This window comes from Carlito syrichta, unplaced genomic scaffold (genome assembly GCF_000164805.1).
Source record: "Carlito syrichta isolate Samal-C Ts95f unplaced genomic scaffold, Tarsius_syrichta-2.0.1 Scaffold303992, whole genome shotgun sequence".
NCBI lineage: Eukaryota > Metazoa > Chordata > Mammalia > Primates > Tarsiidae > Carlito > Carlito syrichta.
This window is the reverse complement of record NW_007248088.1, coordinates 224,714-237,023: the sequence shown is the minus strand read 5'-3', so window position 1 is coordinate 237,023 and position 12,310 is coordinate 224,714. Positions and strand designations below refer to the sequence as shown.

Here is a 12,310-nt window from a genome sequence, read left to right as displayed (position 1 = left end):
GGCCGGGAGCGGCCACTGCACTCCAGTCTGGGTAACAGAGTGAGACTCCAACTCAAAAAAAAAAAAAAAGCTGTAAACCAATCCTGAACCAGACTAAAGAGTATTAATACCATGCAGTCTAGGCTAACAAGTTATTAAGCTTGAATCTCTAAATGTGTACCCACAGGAAAACCTGACTGTAGGGGAAAGTGTCTAGAAGGCTCAGTTAGCTATAAGCAGATCACAAAGTGAATAGTTCAGACATTGATAACTAAAAAATGTAAATGTATGTGATAGGGATCAGTACAGTCTGAGATAAGGTGATACTAAGAAGCAAAAATATTGACTGAGTTAGATAGAGTCCTTTGACTTTTAATTGACACAGTATTTTCTTTTTTTCTTTACTTCTTCGTCTTCGTTTTTTTTTTTTTTTTTTTTTTTGAGTTGGAGTCTCATTCTGTTGCCCAGGCTGGAGCATAGTCACACAATCATAGCTACCACAGCATCCACCTCCTGGGCTCAGGCAATCCTTCCACCTCAACCTTCCAATTAGCTGGAACTATAGGCATGTTCCATCATGCCCAGCTAATTTTTAAAAATTTATTGTAGAGACGAGGCTAACCAAGTTGCCCAGGCTGGTCTCAAACCCCTGGGTTCAGGCAGTCCTCTCACCTTGGCCGCCCAAAGTGCTGGGATTACAAGCATGAGCCCCTGTGCCCAGCCATAAAATACTTTTAGTTAATCTGATTGTAACAATATCACCCTAAAGAATTCAGATAATACTATCCTTATTTACAAACAAGAAAACATAGTCTAAGAAACATAGCTCCTGACAGCCCAGTGGTTGAAATTTTCCAAGTCTAAGTTCACCTGTCTGTGAAAGGCGGATAACATAGACTACATCTCTACAAAAAGTCAAAAAATTAGTCGGGCATGGTGGCATGTACCTGTAGTCCTAGCTACTCAAAGAGACTGAGGTGGAAGGATTACCTGAGCCTAGGATGTTGAGCTGTGATTGTGCCACTGCAGTCCAGCCTGGTGACTGTAGTGAGACCCCGACTCAAAAAACAAAGAAATATTTTCTAAATTGTTGAGGAGTATTTTTGTAGAATTTCTTTTTAATTCAGAAGAATAAACTAGAAAACATCTATTTGATTCAGAGAAACAGAAGAGGTAGGAAATGTAAAACCACTGATTACTCTTGTTATTGGCATATAGGCAAAAGCTGTGCCTCACTTCTGCGGGTTGAACCCTTTGTATGTGCCCAGTGCCGCACAGATTTCACCCCCCACTGGAAGCAAGAAAAGAATGGTAAGATTCTGTGTGAGCAGTGTATGACCTCCAACCAGAAGAAGGCTCTAAAAGCTGAACACACCAACCGGCTGAAAAATGCATTTGTTAAAGCCCTACAGCAGGAACAGGTAAGAAATCTCACTTCTTATCAGCTACCTGCCCCAAGTTTGTTTTTCCCAAGAGTCATTCTAGTTTGGAGTTGTGCATGTGATTTCCACAGACCTCTGGACCTGGAGGCCTAGGTTCCTTTTTTTTCTCATCACTCTGTCTTTCCCATTTCCATTTGACTATTGACTGATTAGATAAAAACGTAGTAACTTATAATAGCTTAGCTGAGGTTAAGGGAAAGGCTTGAGACACCTGACTTTTCTTCTTTTTTTTTTTTTGAGTTGAAGTCTTACTCTGTCACCCAGACTGGAGGGCAGTGGCCGCTCCCGGCCACCGCAGCCTCGACCTGCTGGGCTCCGGCGATCCTTCCGCTCAGCTTTCCGAGTAGCTGGAACTACAGGCACACGCTACCGCACTTGGCTGATTTTTGATTTATTGTGGAGATGAGGTCTTGCCAAGTTGCCAGGCGGGTCTTAAACCTGCGTGCTCAGGCAAGCTACTCACTCGGGCCTCCCAAAGCGCAGGATTACAGGCTGAGCCACCGAGCCCAGCTGACACCTGATTTTTCTATAGCACTCTATTCTTGACTTCATTGTCTCCTCAAAACAAACTGATTTTGGTGGCAGAAATTTATACTTGTGCCAGAAATCTCTTTGAAAGAGATACCTATTTGCAGTCCATACTTGACAAGAAATGACAAAGGAAAGAGTAGATTATAAAGTAGCCCAGGAAAGGGCAGTAATGCTACAGAATGTGTGAACATCTCCCGTAATAGTTATATAACAAAGAGTATATTAGGGAAGAATGTGGTAGGAAACTCAGATCCTTTTCCTCTATCCCATTTCCCACTCTACCACCGGTCAGACTCCTTTGTTTGGGGAGTGTCATGGATTTTTGGGAAAATGGGTAGGTAGGAATCAAAATTAAAACCCCAGTAATTTGTCAGCTTTCATTACATCAGTTGGCTCATCACCTCCAGCCAACTTCTGAGAGGCAGCTTTCCTGAGGGGTAGTGGGTATACAGTCCTTAATCAACAAAGCAAGTTGGCTACTTATACCCAGAGATCTCTTGCCCTTTCTGTATGCCTTACCCACCAAACTCTTGCCCTTTCTGTATGCCTCCAAGTAGCTGACAGCGTAGGGATAAAAAGACCTCTACGTTTTCTGGTTAGGAATTGGGTACTGTCCTGCCCAACCTGATCTGATGACTCCCAACAGGAAATTGAACAGCGATTACAGCAGCAGGCAGCTCTTTCCCCCACTACGGCTCCAGCTGTGTCCAGTGTCAGTAAACAAGAGACCATCATGAGACATCATACACTTCGGCAGGTGAGAAATTTTTTTTCCTGACCCTGATTTATTTCAAGCGTTTATCAACCATTATACTAATTTGTCCTTTTCTTCTGTGGACCGTCATACTGCTTTTCTCTGCTCTCATGTCTTTGCCTCCCACTTACCTTTCCATCATAGCAAAGTTATATCAACTATCTCCTCATCATTGCAGGCTCCACAGCCACAGAGCAGCCTCCAGCGTGGCATACCCACATCTGCCCGCTCCATGCTTTCAAACTTTGCACAGGCACCCCAGTTGTCTGTGCCAGGTGGCCTACTTGGTATGCCAGGTAAGAGGTGTTGATCTGAGAACTTTTATTGTGGGTCGACTGTAGTTCATAGTTTTCTAGCAGCCCCTTTAGGTGAATTGTTCCTTCTTTTGCTTTCTGTTCTTTCTTTAGTTAGGGCATACTCCCTTACTCTTTTGTTATTCAGCAAATATTATGCACATTTAATGTGCCAGCCACAGTGCACTGGTGTTTTGATGATAAAAGTGACACTGTTACTCCCACTATAAATTTAATTTTTAGGCCACGCACAGTGGCTCACATCTATAATCCTAGCACTTGTCAGGGTGGTAGGATTGCGTAAGATAGAAGTTCAAGATTAGCCTGGACAACATAGTGAGATTTCATCTCTACAAAATATTTAAAAATTAGCTGGAGGCCGGGCTTGGTGGCTCAGCCTGTAATCCTGCGCCTTGGGAGGCCAAGGTGAGTGGATTGCCTGAGCCTGTGGGTTCGAGACCCGCCTGGGCAACTTGGTGAGACCTCGTCTCTACAATAAATCAAAAATCAGCCAGGCGTGGTACCGCGCACCTGTAGTTCCAGCTACTTGGAAGGCTGAGGTGGAAGGATCGCCGGAGCCCAGCAGGTCGAGGCTGCGGTGGCCGGGAGTGGCCACTGCACTCCAGTCTGAGCGACTGAGTGAGACTCCAACTCAAAAAAGAAAAAAACTAGCTGGATATGATGGTGGGCACCTGTAGTCCCAGCTACTCAGGAGGCTAAGGCCAGAGGATCCCTTAAACCCAGGATGTTGAGGCTGCAGTGAGCTGATGGCGGAGCAAAATACTGTCTCTTTAAAAAAAAAAAAACACGGGTTTGCGACTTGCCTGGGCAACTTGGTGAGACCTCATGAGCTCTACAATAAATCAAAAAATCAGCCGGGCGTGGTAGTACATGCCTATAATTCCGGCTACTTGGAAGGCTGAGGCGGAAGGATCGCCGGAGCCCAGCAGGTCAAGGCTGCAGTGGCCGGGAGCGGCCACTGCACTCCAGTCTGAGTGACAGAGTGAGACTCTAACTCAAAAAAAAAAAAAAAACAAAGCCGGGCTCGGTAGCTCAGCCTGTAATTCTGCGCTTTGGGAGGCTGAAGTGAGTAGATTACCTGAGCCCCGCGGGTTCGAGACCTGCCTGTGCAACTTGGCGAGACCTCATCTCTACAATAAATCAAAAAATTAGCTGGGTGTGGTAGTGCACACCTGTGGTTCCGGCTACTTGAAAGGCTGAGGTGTAAGGATCCTCTCAGCCCAACAGGTCGATACTGGGGTGACTGGGAGCTTGCCACTGCACTCCAGTCTGGGCTATAGAGTAAGACTACAACTCAAAAAAACAAAAAAATTTAATTCGAAGTTATTTATCTGCATGTACCAAGGTAGCTGCTTTTATTGCTGTAACTCCCCATCCTCTGCTTAAGGATCTATCAGCCTGATTAAACCTTGGGTCATGCTGGAACTGCCATAGGCCTTGTTAATTCAATCTTGGGGTTTGGTGAAGGGATTAGATCTTAAGTCATGTCTTTGTTAATTTAGCTTCCAGGGTGGGTGAGTGGCCAAGGAGTGTAAATTCTGAGTAAATTGTACTGTCAGGAAATGAGGTTTTTTGGGTGAATATACCAACTTGCTCTCTGATTAAACACCCATTTCTCAAAAAAAAAAGAAAGAAAGAAAGAAAAAAAAAAAAATATATATATATATATATATATATATATATATATACTTTTAATTTGCCTTCAGTGAGCATGTGGTTATTGATCTCTTTTGGCCCGGATACCAGGATCACCTGTTCTGTCTAAATGATCCAGGGATGCCTCTCCACAATCACTGGCCCAAAAATTAAAGCAGATTCATCGATTCCATCTTTGTCCTCTCCTCACTGTCTCTCCTATACCATCAAGGCCATGTATTCATTATTCCTAGTAGGATTGAGATTTCAAGAAGTCTTATTTTCCTAAAGCTTGAGAGTAGGAGAGGATAGTTCCTACTGAAATAAATTAGCTAAATCTGGACAGGTACAGGCAGATTCTAATATTTCCTCCCCATCTCTAAATTTGCAGCCCCAAGGTAGTGTGGAAGGGAACGTTATTTCTTCTTTTAATACCTGCCCTCCACTTTTGTTTCCTGGGTCTAGGTGTCAACATTGCATACTTGAATACTGGCATCGGAGGACACAAAGGCCCCAGTTTGGCAGACCGACAGCGTGAATACCTTTTAGACATGATCCCTCCCCGGTCTATATCGCAGTCTATCAGTGGACAGAAATAACGCCTGTTCCACTTGTACTGCCCCAACCTTGATTCCTTTATCCCTTTCCTCTCCCATTCCCCCAACTTCCGTCGCATGCAGTGCCTGTACTGGTGCCTACCATACACGGAAAGCAAAACAGAAAACAGAAGACAAAAAAATAGAAATCAACAGGAAAACACACGCCCTGGCCCGCCACCTCCCCTTTATTTCACACTGCTGCGATCTGTTCTTCTGCCGCTGTCTTCTTTCTTCAATTTTCTTTAACAGTGAGGTGGATCTTTACCTCTGATAGAGGTCAGAATGAGGTCCTGGGGAGAATTTAAGCCCTCCAACGTGTGTTTCTGAAGTTTGTTTTTATGCTATAATTATTATCATTTTTAATGATGTTGTATCTCCTCCCTTTGTTCAGTGGACGGTTAAACCTTTCTTCCCCCCAGTCTTTTTCCTTTCTTTATTCCTTTTTTTTTTTTCTCGTAAACACAGATGACATTCAGTTCGATGATAGGAGCATTGCAGATTGCAGTAGGGTCTCCAATTGCCAAGTAGGACTTGACTGGGAGTTTCAGGGGCAGAAATTTTTAATGCACTTAACCTAAAGGGTGGGTGGGTAACATCAAACAAGGAGGAATAGCACCCCAGCTCTGGGTGTTTGGGGGCTGGAAAATTTGGGAGGCAGTGTTTAGTATTGATGTTGGGCTCTGAGAATGAGGGAAGAGAGCCTGGAGGGAAAAGCTTTAAAACTCTACCAACCCTGGAATTTGCCCATAGAGGAGCAGAAGAAAGAGGTATGATGGTGAGCTTAACGATGAGTCAGAGAGGACTGAGACTAGGTCCTTTCTGGATTCCAAGGGAATAAGATTGGTCTCCTGACCCCAAGGGGACACAAGTCTATTCCAGGCCAACTAGCCCCAAATTATTTCATCTTAGGTAAAATTTTTCCCCACCCCCTTTTAAAAATTCTAATCCATCCCCCTTAACCAGTCTCATCTAGAATATAGAGGAACGACTGTTTCCAGGCTGAGTTTGCTGGGTGTCCTAAATGTTGGAATGGACATAAATGAGTCACATGACAAAAGGAGGAAATAGCTTTAGAGTAAGGAAGAAAAGGACTTCTCTCCCAACAATTGAGATTCTCAGTGTTTCCTGTTCCTTCACTCTCTGAGTGCCTGAAGGTGAGGGTGGAGGCACATAATCAGGTTGGAGTCCTGTCCTGACTCTGCTGCACTAACTGCAGAACCAGCTGCTCAGAGCCAAACAGCTCATGTCAGAACCAGCATAGGACCTCCGCTATACAGGTAGTTGTCATTTTTCCCCCCAAGAATTCTATTACTTTTGCCTTTTTGTTTTGTTTTTATTTTTTTAAGTGCTACTAATGTAGAGAATGAATTGAATTGTGCAATGTTGCTGTTCTGGGGATTGGGGAGATTAGCATCCCATTTGCCCACCCTGTGGGGGAGGAGGGAGGGAACCAGGCTGTTTCTGAGAAAGGGAAACCCTTAAAGGTACGGGTTTCTGCTCTCCTCATAGCATATACCACCTGCCTCTTCAGCTCCAGAAACTACCAGAGTGCACTGGGGGGATATTCTCAGCAAAGAGGTATGAGGAGAAGTTTAATATTTTGCCCTTGAAAGCCACCTGAGGAAGTTCCCCCACCTTTATTTTTTAAAATTAAATAATTTTTTTAAAGAAGGCACTTTTAAAATTAACACACACACAAACTGCACATCTTCCCCATAAAATGTGGAGGTGAGGTGGAGAAGGGAGCTAAAATCAGGCTCAGTTCTCCCCCTCTGGCCTCTGCTCCCCACACCCCAGTGCCACTGTGGGTGATTATACTGGCCCTACGGGCCCTCCTGGCTTTTTTTCTTTCCTCCCTTCCCCCAAATCAATTGAGCACTTAATAAAGGAGCAGAGATGCAGCCAGTGTCTGGGCTCCCCCAGTGGTGAAATGATCTGGAAGCTAGATGCTAGTAACAGGTAGTGATCGGGTCTTTTTGAGTATTTTTCTGGGGAATGTGGTACCCCTGACTGTAAGTGGTGGGAGAGGGAGGGGGGTTAATGGAACTGGGACTGGGATTATTTTAAAATTATATATATATATATAAAGATATATTCTTACATCTTTTCTTTGCCCTCTGTGCTTTGAAAGCACTGGATAAATCGTTTGGTTTTGCTTTTCTCTCTTCCACAAAATTGGAAGCTTTTTTTTTTTATTGTTTTCCCTGCAAGTCATCTTGCCTTGTGGCATGTCTGTCTAGCCTGTCCCTCCCCCATAATGAAGTGCCATTTCTGTTACGTCTCCCTCTCCCCCGGCTCAGAGGTGCTCAGAGGTACAAGGTGCCCAAGTTTGTCAGTTGAGATTAAAAGGAACAGAGAATGTGCAATACCGTCTGGCTGGGGGCTGTCCTGCCCTGCCCTGAGCTGAGAACCTTCCCTGGGAGCCAGGCCACCTGAATGGGGTTTGGAAGTAAGATATATAGCGATGGGGAATGATGGGGAAGGAAAGCCCATAGTCGTGCCTGCTTAGGTGCTGAGGCCATAGGGGAGAGGGTGGGATCTTCCTTGTCTTTATCCCCTCAGGGTCAGTTACATAGAAGCTGCTTGTTGACTAGTATAGCTCTGTGACCCTTTGTTCAATCGCTGAGGTTTGATTTTTTTTTTAACCCTCTTTTCTCCCCATCTTTATGCCCTTCCCAGGGATTAGTGACGGAGGTGAGGTCTCCCTAATCATGGTAAAGTATTAGCCTTCCACCTCCTCCCTTCCCATCTGTCTTCCTCAGTTCTCTACTTGTTCATCGCTGATTGCCTTGTGTTCCTCCAAGTCTGTCATTACTGTCCTTTCTCAGGCCCTGGGCCCTGCAGACACTAAGCCTCATGCCCTAAGGACAGGAGGAAAAACCCTCTGTTTGGAGAGCTATCCTTTACCCCTGGAGCTCTGAAGCTCAAGGTAGTATTAGAGTGAGGATCCCACCCGTTCTGCCTGGCTTCCTCCATCCTTGTGGCACTAAAAGTAGTAGTTTATGGATGGTATCTTACTCCTTAGAAGCCTGAAATGGGGGGATTAGTGATAAGGCTTGGGTAAAAGTGAGGGACAGAGGTCCTTATATGTCAGTTTTATTTTGTCATATGACCACAGCATCTGGACTCCCTCCATCCCTGGAATAAGTATTTTCCCCACATTTTTGGATATATGTATGGTAGACAATTTTTTTTAAGACACAGAGATAAATGTTTTCCTGCTTTGGTTACCTTTCCTTTCCCCTTTAAAAGGAATTAGCTATAGAACTGCTTTGTAAAGATGCTTCTTGATATTTTACTTTTGTTCCTTTTCCCCAACCATTCCCTTTTCTCCCCACTCCTCCAGAAGGCATAACCCTTCTCTCCACATCCCCCTGCCCCACCCCAGTCCTAGGCTCCCTTCCCTTCCATCAAAACCTTCATTAGCTTATGATACTTGCTGCCGAGATGTTATAACAAGGACTCATTCGTGTATATAAGCTATTTCTTGATCCATTTAAAAGGAATTGTACATTGTGTAGAAAAAAAAAAACTGAAAAAGAGAAAAAAAAGCCCTAGCCATGGATATTGTGAAACTGTGTTATGTCATTTTGTAATGTGCCCGTTTGTGTATGATCCGTGCAAAAGGGTTTCTGGGGAAGGGGAGGGGGTAGGGAGGCAGGGCTGTGGAGGGTGGGTAGGGGAGTGGGCCGGGCCCAGCACACTGAGACTGGCAGCTGCTCCAACCCCATCCCTCCTTAGAGATGCCACCTCCCCCACCACCCACCCCTAATTTGTGCCTTGCCTCCCCACCCTGGAGTCGTTCCTCCAGGTCACCAGCACTGCCTTGGCAGAGCCCACTCCCTACCCTCACCTGCCCACTCTCCCTGCCCCCCAGCATTAGGTTGATACTGTGGGGAAGTGCTGGGGGTTGGGAGGTAGCCGAGGAATGGGGCAGTTCCCGGGGGCATCGAAACCAAGTATTATTATGAATTGTAATTGTATTTGCACTGTTTTTTTTCCTCTGATTGCATCAGCATATATACAATATACCTATATAACAAAATTCAGTGTCAAGCTTTCTTATGCAAGGGATTTCCCCCACCCCACCCCACCCCCTCAAAAAAGAAAACCTAGTCTCATGGGCCTTTGAGGGTGAATTGTCAGGGGTGATAGAAAAGATTTTAAGAAGTCATCCTAAGGGGGCTTTACCTAGTGAGAGCCACATCCATCTGCACAGTTTTAGGCTGTGTGAACTGAGGTGAGGTGTGCTCCTGGAAGAGCCATGGCTCTGGTCCAGGACTGTGGAGAGTAAAGAGAATTACCAGCACCAAGGGGGTTGGAGGGCTAGGACTACAGTCTGGAGACCTGGGGTCTCCTACTAACTTGCTATGTGACCTTTGATAGAGTTAATTTTTGGGGTCTCTGTTTTCATGTCTATGAAGTGAGGGGGTAAATCATCTGGTCACTGTTTAAAATTCTGTGCTTCCTTCTCCACCTGCCAAAAACAAAAAAAAAACAAGTGCGGGAATTGGGCTGAGCAAACAGAGAGGAGATGAGAGCAACTGGTGTTGAAGTGGCTACATATGTGACAGTGCCCTTGGAGAGCTGCCAGACCCCTACTGTTACCCTTGATTTGGCAGCTGTGATGTCCAGCACGTCAGTTAGGCCAGTGACATCTTTGCCCCTTTGCCTCTCGTCATCTGAGGGCAGGGACCAGGCCCCAGCCCCGCCTCATAGTAGCCCAGAGCCCTCAAGGGTGGTCAATCATGGAGTGCCCGGTTGGTGCTCTAGGTACTTACTCCCCTTGTGAGCTCCAGGATGTGGAACTTCCCTTGTCTTCTTGGTGACAAAATGGGAGTGCTCAGTACAGCCCACATCTTGTCTCCTTTCCTCAGATCTCATCTGAACCCCCTAAAGGCAGCTGTTCCACAGTCTGTCTCCTTCAAGGGCCAATTCCCCAAAGCCTGGGCTGAGCACTCCCATATGTCTTTAGGTTCTTGGCTGGTAAAGCCTGGAGAGGACGCAGGAAGGTGGGTGAGGCCCTGGTGAAGGTGGAAGGATAGATTGGGGTTGGGGGGGTGGGAGCAGGGAGGTGGGATGGGGAATGGCCTTCCCTGAATAGGGTGGGTGGGAGGGGAACAAGACCCTTTTGCACAACTCTCTTTAAGTTTCCTTTATTTTTTTTTTAACTCATTCTAATTTTCTGCATTGTGTTTGGGAAATAAAATGAAAAAACTAAGACCAATAGAAACTGGTTTTCAAAAAGGCAAATACACTCCCATCTGTTTCAGATGCTGCTGAGCATTTCAGCAGTGACAGATTCAAATAATAAGCTAATTTTTGGAGAAAGGATTAAAAGAAAAAAAAACTTTGTAATATTTATCACTTGCAAGCTATGTTTAATAAAGAAAGGAATGGTTTCTAAGCTTTCCTGTGGCTTGTGCTTTAGTCATGGGGGTAGTTTGGCAGTTCGCTGGGATAATTTTAGGGCTAATTGGGAGATGGGGTGCAGCTCATCTTTCTCCCCATCATCCCCACCATGGCTCCCTTTCACTTGAACCTTTTCCTCCAACTGTGGTGATTCTATCAAGCCCTCACCTACTTCTCTGTGTTTGTTCCCCTCCACCTCTAGCTGGAGCCCATGTTCTGGAAGCCACTGCACCACTCTAATTACCTGATGACTTCATGGGAAGGGAGCTGGGTTCTCTCCTAGGGAAAGGTGTCCCCAGCTGTCCTTGGTGCTTCTCACCATACTGCTCTAGTCTCTAGTAACAATCCTTCAGCTGGGCACTGTGACTCCTGCCTGTAATTCTAGCTACTCAGGAGCCTGAGGTAGGAGGATCGCTTGAGCCCAGAAGTTCAAGACCAGCCGGGGCAACACAGACCCCATCTCTATTTTTAAAAAATCCTTAGGCCGGGCATGGTGACTCATGCCTATAATCCAAGCACTGTGGGAGGCTGAGGTGAGAGGACTGCCTGAGCCCACAGGTTCAAGACCAGTTTGGGCAACTTGGCAAGACTTCATCTCTACAATAAATCAAAAAATTAGCTGGGCATGGTGACGTGTGCCTGTAGTTCCAGCTACTTGGAAGGCTGAGGTGGAAGGGTTGCTTGAGCCCAGCAGGTCAAGGCTGTGGTGGCCAGGAGCGTGCCACTGCCCTCCAGCCTGGGTGACAGAGTGAGACTCCAACTAAAAAAAAAAAATCATTTGTAACATGCTGATTTTTTTGCCAGAGAGGTGCCTTAGAACAACAGGGGCTCATACTGCTCTTAGCAAACTTCAGAATGTAGTCCCTTAACAATTGGAATGGGGGTGGGATTAGCAGTTAAGGGAACTGCCAGGGGAGGGAGGGGCACACCTCATCAACAAGGGTACCTGCATAATCAACGTTTGCATACCTAACTAACCCTGAATTGTACCCCACATCTTAAAAAAAAAAAAATCGGAATGCAACATCCTGAGAGACCTGCAACTGCTGTCATCTTACAATCCCCTCCCCCGTTTTTTCAACGCAGAGCATTAATCAGTTCCTAATTTATTTTTTCCATTTTGGTTATTTCCAACAAAGCACTGAGAGCAAGCCACTCAACCATAGGAGATGTCATTTCCTCAAGGACTTGAAGTTTGGGGCTGTGCGCAACCCCACCCCACCTCCCAGCCGCCTTCTCAGTCGCAGCTGCTTCTGCACCTCTCAGAGGGCGCTGTTGTGGTGGGCCAGGGCCCAGCCTTGCTGGAGTCTTGTCATTGGTACTAGCATTACTCTACAAGAGCACTGGGGGGACAATGTTTAGGGCCCTCTAAGCCCAGAACTTGCCTTCCTCCTTTTTGGCACAATACTGGACAGCCCTGAAGAGAGGTAGATAAAGGGGGTGGGGGGGGGCTTTGGCTTTAGGGCATGACAGAGCTGGATGAGGGACTATGGGACCTTGAGTGCCATAGGCTGGTGGAGGGAGGCGGGTAGAGGCGTCTTTGGAATCCTAGAGCTGAGGGAGGTGGATGGGTAGGATGGCCCACAGCCTCTGTACTCATTCTACACGTGATTCGAGACCGGCAAAACCCTGACTCAAACTAAT

At 46.0% G+C, this 12,310-nt stretch overlaps 1 protein-coding gene across 1 annotated transcript in view; it reads left to right on the top strand.

The window, feature by feature from the left end:
* Positions 1-10,661, top strand: part of GATAD2B (GATA zinc finger domain containing 2B) — a 128,107-nt gene extending 117,446 nt beyond the window's left edge. Inside the window, exons 8-11 of the mRNA XM_008059326.2 lie at positions 1,198-1,400; positions 2,599-2,709; positions 2,885-3,002; positions 5,121-10,661. Coding sequence (XP_008057517.1) covers positions 1,198-1,400; positions 2,599-2,709; positions 2,885-3,002; positions 5,121-5,254 — 566 coding nt within the window. The 3' untranslated portion in view covers positions 5,255-10,661. The remainder of the gene's footprint in view (positions 1-1,197; positions 1,401-2,598; positions 2,710-2,884; positions 3,003-5,120) is intronic.
* The last annotated feature ends 1,649 nt before the right edge of the window (positions 10,662-12,310 follow it).